The sequence below is a fragment of the Orycteropus afer genome, unplaced genomic scaffold (assembly GCF_000298275.1).
Source record: "Orycteropus afer afer isolate SDZICR_OR568_19922 unplaced genomic scaffold, OryAfe1.0 scaffold00618, whole genome shotgun sequence".
Classification (NCBI taxonomy): Eukaryota; Metazoa; Chordata; class Mammalia; order Tubulidentata; family Orycteropodidae; genus Orycteropus; species Orycteropus afer.
Window position 1 is genome coordinate 604,760 of NW_006922205.1, and position 10,050 is coordinate 614,809.

At 40.6% G+C, this 10,050-nt stretch overlaps 1 protein-coding gene across 1 annotated transcript in view; it reads left to right on the forward strand.

Annotated features, from left to right (window-relative positions):
- OGDH (oxoglutarate dehydrogenase) overlaps positions 1-10,050 on the forward strand; it is a 137,846-nt gene that overhangs the window by 70,332 nt on the left and 57,464 nt on the right. Inside the window, exons 6-10 of the mRNA XM_042783057.1 lie at positions 3,057-3,211; positions 3,730-3,876; positions 4,711-4,801; positions 5,506-5,685; positions 7,270-7,398. Coding sequence (XP_042638991.1) covers positions 3,057-3,211; positions 3,730-3,876; positions 4,711-4,801; positions 5,506-5,685; positions 7,270-7,398 — 702 coding nt within the window. The remainder of the gene's footprint in view (positions 1-3,056; positions 3,212-3,729; positions 3,877-4,710; positions 4,802-5,505; positions 5,686-7,269; positions 7,399-10,050) is intronic.

Here is a 10,050-nt window from a genome sequence, read left to right on the forward strand (position 1 = left end):
TATATATGTATATATATAGAGAGAGAGAGAGAGAGAGGGAAATTTATCTTAGGATAATGGCTCACACACGTATAGAAGCCAGCAAGTCCAAAGTTCCTGGATCAAATGTCAAGCTGGAGGCTTTTCCTGGCTCCCGCATCCACAGGGGCCGAGGAGCTCAAGGCTGGCAGGCAGTACACCAGCTGTTGACTCCAATGAATGATGAATCCAAGATCTTCAGGCTGAACGGTTAACTGCTCACTCATGGACAGTTGTGGGCAGCACAACAGAATTCTGATCCGCAGAAGAATGTCTCTGTTCCCAGGATGTCCCTGGATATACTGGAAGCAGGTCACACCCCTGGGGAAACTCCTCTTCAACAGATTGGCCATTCAGAATACAGTCATCTGATCCCATCATGGGAACAACCACACAGAACTGTGGTCCAGCCAAGTTGACACACAGCTCCAACTATCACACACTATAACCAAAAGAATTGGTTGATGTTCACCTTTGGCAAGAAGTAGCATATGATTAAGAACCAGTGGTACTGAAGAAAGAAGTCAAAGCTGCAGTGAAGAAATTGGTGAAAAACAAGGCTCCAGGAATTGATGGAATACCCATTGAGATATTTCAAGAAATGGATGCAGCACTGGAGGTACTTACTTTTCTTCCAAGAAATTTGGAAGACAGCTACCTGGCCAACTGACTGGAAGTGACCAATATTTGTGGCCATTCCAAAGAAAGGTGATCCAACAGAATGTGCTAATTACTGAATGGTATCATTAATATCACACACAAGTAAAATTTTGCTGGAGATAATTTAAAAACTGTTCCAGCCATTTATTGACAGAGAACTTCCAGCAATTCAAGCTGGATTCAGAAGAGGACATGGAACAAGGGTATCATTGCTGATTTCAGATGGATCTTAGCTGAAAGCAAAAAATACCAGAAGGATATTTACCTGTGTTTTATTGTCTATGCAATGGCATTTGACTGTGTGGATCATAACAAATTATGGAGAGCACTGCAGAGAATGGGAATCCCAGAGGAACCTGTACATAGACCAAGAGACTGTTGTTCAAACAGAATAAGGGGTTACTACATGGTTTAAAATGAAGGAAGGGTGTGCATCAGGGTTTTGTCCTTTCACTGTACTTACTCAATCTGTATACTGTATAAACCTAGAAGCTGGACTATATGAAGATCAAGATTATAGGAATACTCATTAACAACCTGTAATAGGCGGCTGATACAACCTTGCCTGCTAAATGTGAAGATGACTTGAAGCTCTTTCTGATGAAGATCAAAGACTTCAGTATGGATTGCACTTCAACATAAAACGAAAATCCTCATGACTGTACCAATAAGCGACATTATGATAATTGGAGAAAAGATGGACGTTGTCAGGGATTTCCTTTTACTTGGATCCACAATCACACATGGAAGCAGCAATCAAGAAGTCAGCCATTGTATTGCATTGGGCAAATGTGTTGTAAAGACTTCTTTAAAATGTTAAGAAGCAAAGATGTCAGTTTGAAGAGTAAGGTTCTCCTAACGCAGGCCATGGTATTTTCACTTGCTTCATACACATGTGAAAGCTGAACAATGAATGAATAAGGAAGATTGAAGAAGAGTTGATGCCTTCGAATTGTGGTGCTGGCGAAGCACCACAATTGAAATAATGAAATTACCGTGGACTGACAAAACAACAAACAAGTCTTATCATGGAAGAAGTGTAGCAGGAATGCTCTTTAGAAATGAGAATGGCTAGACTTTCTCTCACTTTCTACTGGCCTTGTTGTCAGAAGGGACCATGCCCAAGAGAAGGATATCAGGCTTGGTAGAAGATCAGCGAAAAAGAGGAATACTCTCAACATAATGGATTGACACAGTGGCTGCAGTGATAGGATCAAGCATATTGGGAATTGTGAGGATGGCATAGGACCTGGCGATGTTTTGTTCTGTTGTACATAGGGTCACTGTGAATTGCAGCTGTCTCCATAACACCTAACAACAACAACATTGACCTTTAGTCTTGTTCTTTCACTTTGAGGGCCTCTGTCCTTTAGTGGTGGTTTTAAGATCCTCATTCAGATTCCCCCTAAACAACTGTAGCAATTGGAGAAGGAAAGTGAACATTGGTCATTTGCCTTCGTGTCATGCCAGGGGATTGGGAATGGCCTTAGGCTCCCTGAAGGTCATCAGGATCTCTAGAAAGCTCTGGTTCCTGGATGCATATCTTTGTTTTGCTTTTGGAACCTTTCTTTTCTCATCTTCTCTAAATTTTCTTTCCATGAACCCTAACTCTCCTTGGTTACACTGTTCAGAGCTGAACTGGCTCTCCTGAGGTTTTAGGGTGATATACAACCTCTACTTTTGTACAGTGATATATGCAGAGGTGTGAGAGACCTAGTCTGTTCATGACCTTTCTTTTATAATATGTCTAGTCTTGTTTCTTTAGGACCCTGTTCCTAAGAGGAGTTAGTTCATATAAAGTAGAACTTAAAAAACTTAAAATCTGCAAACCTTTACATTCTTATTGAACTGTGGTCTCTGCCAGCATAGTGTGGGTCTTTCTCTTGGGTGTTGGCACAAGCCTGACCTTAAAGTCAGGGAAACCACGTTGCTGGGGATAGCTTACCTTCCTCAGAGAACTATTCAGATCCCAAAGCTGATGCTTTTACTCTTGGTCTCCCTGCCAAGAGTAAAGGAGTCGAGTTGGGGAAATTGTCCTTACCCTTGGCCCTGAATGAGGCCTAGAGGTCCTTGCTGTTCTTTACCTGTCATCCTATCTCTGCATGCATGTAACCTGCTCCCTGAAGAGAACATTTCATGGCCAAATTTGGAGTAAGAGAAGGTGACTTTGCTTGGTGCTGGCAGTATTTTTCTCCATTGGGCTTCATTTATGTTCTGATGCATTTTAAAAGGAAGCCAGTAAGCACAATTTAAAAAAGAAAAGGACGTCACTTGACTGTTCTTCTCCTGCCTTCTAGCTGAACAGATAGTCAACATATTTTATGTTCTACCAGATCTAACTAAAAATTTTCTTCACCATGTGTTTCTTTGTGAAATAGATGGCCTATTGTCAGCATATTGGAGTGGAGTTTATGTTTATCAATGACCTGGAGCAGTGCCAGTGGATCAGGCAAAAGTTTGAGACTCCTGGTATCATGCAGTTTACAAACGAGGAGAAACGAACTCTGCTGGCCAGGCTTGTGCGGTCTACCAGGTATCTGTCTGGCTTGTCGGAAAGCTGGATTCCTAAAACGTGAGCCTTCCAGAAAAGACACAGTCCTAGATGTGTGAATATTTATTCCCTACAGTGTGGTCTGTCATCCTATAATGTGGTCTTAGTAGCCTCCCTTTTAGTAAGGGTGGGCCTTAGAAGTGGTATGCAGCCTCATCTGTGAAAGGAAATCCTCTCTGCCTAAACTTTTACATGTAATATTTGTTATTTAGGAGTCCCTGGGTGGTGGAAATGATTAAAGCTCTTGCCCACTAACCAAAAGGTTGGAGGTTCAAGTCCCCCTCGAGGCATCTCAGGGGAGAGGCTTAATGATCTACTTCTGAAGTATCAGACACTGAAAACCCTATGGAGCACAGTTCTACTCTGACACACATGGGGTCATCATGAGTCGCACTTGACTCATCAGCAACTGGACTAGTTTTTGTGGTTTTAGAAAGTCTGACTTTGGGATTCAGTACCTTGTAACAGTTTCTTCAGGATTAATTGGGCTTTCCTTTCAGGTTTGAGGAGTTCCTTCAGCGGAAGTGGTCCTCCGAGAAGCGCTTTGGTTTGGAAGGCTGTGAGGTGTTGATCCCTGCCCTGAAGACCATCATTGACAAGTCCAGTGAGAATGGAGTCGATTACGTGATAATGGGCATGCCACATAGGTAACTGTTAGGGAGGGTTCTGCAAGAGTTGGGGCCCTCTTGCTTGATCCTTCCCCTCTGGATAAGAAATGTCTGCCTGTTTCTCTCATCATTGCGTATTAGGGGAAAAAAGCTGTTTGGTTTCCTGCGCCATTCCTGTATAGTCTTTTATGCATTTAAGTCACTGGGTCATGCATAGTGACTTAACAATTAGCCCCCTTCCATTTTAAATTCCATTTAGTCTGCTTGAAGGAAGACTCAGGTTATAATATGTGAGAATGTCTTATTTTCCAGTTGTTTTTGTATTGTCCCTGATTTAGAATGACCATTATTCCTGCTGTGAGTTTCTTTTTCTCAGTTTTGAGAGTCACTGTCATATCCAAGGCCACATGTTTTAGACAAGTCATCCTGGCCTTGGGTTATGTTTTTATAAAGAGTAAACCAAACATACCCATGTCAGGGACCACAGCAGAAGGCAGATTGTTAATCTGCTGGGAATGCTGCTGTCCTTGTTGTAAACTTAGAAGTCAGGAAAAGCATGTATGGGTGGGAGGCCAAACCACACAGCATGTACCAGCCAGTGGCCCTTCAGCCTTCTGCGCCTGTCCTTATGCCCTTGCCCTTGTGTGGCCTTCATCCAGGTACCTGGGAGCATGGGTTCAGTGTTGGCTAACAGCCCTAAGTCTCAGTTCTTCTTACGTTACATACTGAAAAGATGCTGTATATAACAAGTGAGGGGAGTGGTTATAAGAAGGTGGTGGCTGTCTGAATGTGGAGTACTGGATGGGGAGAAGTCCACTGGGGGCCAGCCCCAGTGAGCTCCATTTAGTCACTTACCCACCCTGTGTGCCACAGAGGGCGACTGAACGTGCTTGCAAATGTCATCAGGAAGGAGCTAGAACAGATCTTCTGTCAGTTTGATTCAAAGTTGGAGGCAGCTGATGAGGTGAGTCACCTATGCTTCTTTGGAGAAACTTCTGGCAGAGTTTTAACCCTAATTGTTTCCATGCCTGAGTTGAGTGTATGAAAATTCCATGCCTACATGAGATCTCCCCAACTCTCTCTTGAGAAAAGACTGGATTGGGATCTTTAATACCATTTTACAGTTTCCCTTCCTGCTTCAGAGAATCTGGGACAAGGTGGCCAGTGCCAGACCACTTTGAGAACTCTGTGTTGGGTGAAGAGAGCACCCATAGTAATACCTTGCTGGAAAGCAAGCAGATATCCGTCTGAATTAGAGAACTTCTCCCCATGTCCAAGGTCAGAATAGTACTGGGCAGAAGGCTTTCCCATTCTTCCAAGGAATAAGGGGTTCTGGGAATAGAAATAAAATATAAAGGATCTGTGTGAAGAGTTACACTCATAGCTCTTCTATATAATGAGAATGTGACTTTTCCTCACCTGGTGTACTAAGGCACTGTTTGTGTTTTAACACGAGGAGCTCTGGTGGCATTGATTTAGAATCAACCAAAAGGTTGGCAGCTCAAACCCACCAGTTGCTCTGAAAGAAAAAGAAGAGATAGTCTGCTTCTGTATAAACTTACAGCCTTGGAAACCTTATGGGGCAGTTCTACTCTGTCCTGTAGGGTGCTATGACTTGGAATTGACTTGATGGCAGTGTGTTTGGGTTTGGTTTTCTTATACTTTCAGGGCTCTGGAGATGTGAAGTATCACTTGGGGATGTATCATCGGAGGATTAACCGTGTGACAGACAGGAATATCACTCTGTCTTTGGTGGCCAACCCTTCCCACCTCGAGGCTGCTGATCCTGTGGTGATGGGCAAGACCAAAGCTGAGCAGTTTTACTGTGGGGACACTGAAGGGAAAAAGGTGAGGGCCGGCAGCCAAGGCCTGTGAGGACACAGCTTCTGGATGTAGCTTATAAGCTGAATGAAGCAGTCTTTCCTGTCTCCCTACACAAGATAGAGTCTCCATTCCCTAGCAGTATTGTGAAGTCCCTTGGAATGTCTTAGACTTCTCAACTCTGGAATTCAAAGAAATATTCTAAACCAACTTTATAAGAGTAGCAAACAGCAAAATAGTCCCACTTACAAATACGCTTTCTACCAAAGTTGTAGCCACCAAAAATAGGTAGTTACTTGCTTCTATTTTCATCATATCTGTGGAGATGCCATTCTTACACATACATTACTATTGGATAAGGAGCATTTTTACTGAAAAAAAGGAGAAAATCTTAGTAAGGGAAAATGTAGGTGAGCCTGAAGGAGAAATGTCCAGCTGATAAATGTGTGAGAAGAAAAGGTCTCAGTGTTGTCAGGGAAATAAGTTCATGATACCATTCAGAAATGTAGAAAAATGAGCTTGAAGCTCTGGTTGTGCCTGAATCTGTCATTACAATGTGTGACAGTGGCCAGACCACACTGTCTCTCCTGGCAAAATGAGACTGACTCTTTAAAACTCTTTTTTTTTTTTTTCCCAGAATTTATTCATTAGCTGAATATTGGTTGGATATATTTCCTAGTTGCTTACCATGTGCACCTGAGGAATATAAGAAATAGGCTGTATTGACCTTACTCTCAAGGACATAGAAATAAGATAATATTTCTATGAAGAAGAAATGGAATATAAAAGATAAATAAAACATAAAACATATTTCTGTGAAGAAGCTAATAGAACATAAAATAACATGATATAAAATTGCTAAGTTAACCAGTCAAGAACTAGATAGAGTAAATAGGGTAAAGAAAGATACATAAATGCAGGCTTGAGTTGTAAAGGAAAAAGGATAAAAGACCTTAAAATCTCTTTTCACAGGATAAGGTAGTTATTATATTTAATAAGAGAAGAGATGAGAATGGTAGGATTTAGACAGATGTGGCAGGAATAACACCCTGTGGGAATGAGAGATAAGAACAAAGATGGAGAGGGGAGGATTAGGCAGAAGAGGAAAAGGCCAACTTACCTGAGGCGAAAGGGTAAGGCTAGCTCAAAGGACAAGTCCGATTTTTCATGAGAAGAACCAAGTACTAATTTAATTGGTTCTGTAATTCAAAAGAAATTTACTAATATTATAATTGGAGGATTAGAAGAAAGAAACTGCTCTCAGGAGATAATGGATTGTAGATTAGGAGAATGACCGTAAGAAAATAAGGACAGCATGCATTTGAGTGATACTTGTTGCAGAGAAAGTGCCAGCCATACAGGCAGTTCAAGAAAAACTTCTTAACTGCATGACAGTGGAGATTTACAGAGCAGAAGCAAATCCAGTAACATGTAAATAATTGGGGAAGATGGGTGAAGGGGATACTAAGATTGTTTGTACTGATATGCAACTTTTTTCTGCATTTGAAATTATTTGTTCAAACATTGTTTTAGAAAGCAAATTATGAATTCATTTTCACTGTTTAACTTGTGGAATTTGGTGGTGAGGAGACTCTGCCTGTTTTTCTTCAGGTCATGTCCATCCTTCTACACGGAGATGCTGCATTTGCTGGTCAGGGAATTGTGTATGAAACCTTCCACCTCAGTGACCTGCCATCCTATACCACACACGGCACTGTGCACGTGGTTGTCAACAACCAGGTAACTCAAAGGCTCCTACATGAGGCCCTGGCATAGCTGTCTTTGCAATGGTGAGGGCAAAGCAAATGTTCTTGCTTTTTCCATTGCATATGAGTTTCTGATCATATGTTCTCCTCATGGTTCTGTAATCACATCAGTCTTACTTAGAACTGATAACTTTTCAACACAGAACTTTCATTCCTTCTTTTTGATTATGAAAATGTCTGTTATAAAAATTTTAGAAGAAAACTTCTAGAGCTAATTGAGGAATTTAGCAGAATTTCAGGGTACAATGTTAAGAAACAAAAAATCAGTTGGGTTTCTAAATACAAGCAATGAAAATTGTGAAAGGGAAATTAGAGACAGTTCCATTTACAGTAACTTTAGGGAAAATGAAATACTTAGGGATAAATCTAAGCAGGGACATACTTACGCAATGAAAACTATAAAACACTGGTGAAAGAGATTAAAGAAGCCTTAAATAAATGGAAAGATGTTCCATCTTCATATATAGGAAGGCTTAGTATTGTGAGGATGTCAGTACTAAACCAAAGCGATCTATAGATTCGATATAATCCCATTCAGTATTCCAACATTTTACCTAAATAGAAAAACAGTCGTCAGCTTTATATGGAATGGCATTAGGCCCCAAATAGCTAAAATAATGTTGAAAGAAAAGACCCAAGTAGGAGAATGCACACTTCTTGATTTTAAAACATACTGTAAGCTATAGTAATCAAAACAGTCTGGTACTGTTATAATAATAGACACACAGACTAATAGAATAGAATTGAAAGTCCAGAAATAAATGCACACATCTATAGTCAACTGATTTTTGGTAAGTATGCTAAGTCCATTCAAAAGAATCTCTTCAATAAATTAGACTGGGATAATTGGATTTCCACATGCAGAAAAATGAAACACAATCCATGCCTCACACCATATGCAAAAACACATTCAAAATGGATTAAGGACCTAAATGTGCAAAATAAAACCAAAAAATTCTTAGAAGAACAAGCAGGGATAACACTATCAGGCCTACCTTACTGCAGTGAATTATCTAATATAGTAACAGAAACACAATAATAACACAAAAAAAATAAATGGGACCTTGTAAAAATTAAAAGCTTATGCTTATCAAAAGACTACGAAAAGTGAAATGACATGCTTTGTCTTCAGAAACCATATATCTGACAAGAACCTAATAACCAAAATAGATTAAAAATCTTCAGCAACTTAACAATAAAAAGAAATAGCTAATCATAAAATGGGCAAAGGACTTAAATAGACATTTCACCACAGAGACATTCAGATGGCCACCAAACACATGAAAATACGCTTAGTGTCAATAGCCATCAGAGAGATACAAATCAAAACCACAATAACATACTTTTTTACTCCCACTGGAATGTCTAAGATTAAAAGGAACAACAACAGAAATAGGAAGTAACAAATATTGTTGAAGATGTAGGGAAATTGCAACCCTTACCATTGATGGTGGGAATATAAAATGGCACAATCATTGTGGAAAATAGTGTAGTGTTTCCTTAAATACTTAACATAGAATTGTAGACCCAGCAATTCTACTCCTAAGTGTATACTCAAAAGACTTAAAAGCAGAGACTCAAACAGAGATTTGTACACTGAGTCTGACTTGATACCAATGTTTATTGCAGCACTAGTCAAAATAATCAGAAGGTGGAAGCAAGGTGTATAGTAGAGCTGACAAGGGACAGCTAGATTCCCAGAGGGAACAAGTAGTTACACCTGTGGGCTCAGGACCATGGTCGCAGGGGACATTAAGCTCAATTGGCATAACATACTACACAAAAACATTGTTCTCATTCCACTCTGGCAAGTAATAACTGGGATCTGAAAAGCTTGCAAGTGGCCCTCTGGATGCAATGATGGTATCAAGCTCACTTGGCATAAAATACTACACAAAAACATTGCCATATCCTACTTTGGCAAGTAGCGAATGGGATATGAAAAGCTTGCAAGTGGCCGTCTAGATGCAATGATGCTATCTCCTCGGCCAGAACAAAGAAGAATGAAGAAAACCGAAGATGCACAGAAGCAGTTAGTCCAAGGGACTGGTGCACCATGCAATCCCCAGCCTATATGACTATGAGACCAAAAGAACTAAGATGGTGCCTGGCAATCACTGTCAACCACTTGGAGGGGGATCTATGTAGGAGATTCTGGATAGAATGGGAGAACAATGGGGAACAAAACTCAAATTTATAAAAAATAAATAAGTAAAAGGGAACAGGTTTGTTGGTCTGGTACAGCCTAGTGGAACCCCTGAGACTATGGCCCCTACCTGCCCTTCAGATCTGGAATTGAACCCACTCCTGTGGCTTCCAGCCAAACAAAAGGCAGGCATATGAGCTGAAGATTTATATCAGGTGGATGCACTCCTTGGAGAGATCAATCATGGGAGAATAGAAGGACTGTGTATGCACAGGGAGACAGCTCAGGGGGCAGGAGTGCATGGGAGGGAAGGACACAGGGAAGAGGTAACTATGGGGAGGAAGTAGAAAGGGAGCTGTTGCATTGTGGGAGACTGTAGTCATTGTCATGAGACAAAGTGTATGTATGCTGCTCTATGAAAAATGCATTTGCTCTATATAAACTTTCACCCAAATCACAATAAAAACTTAAAAAAAAAAA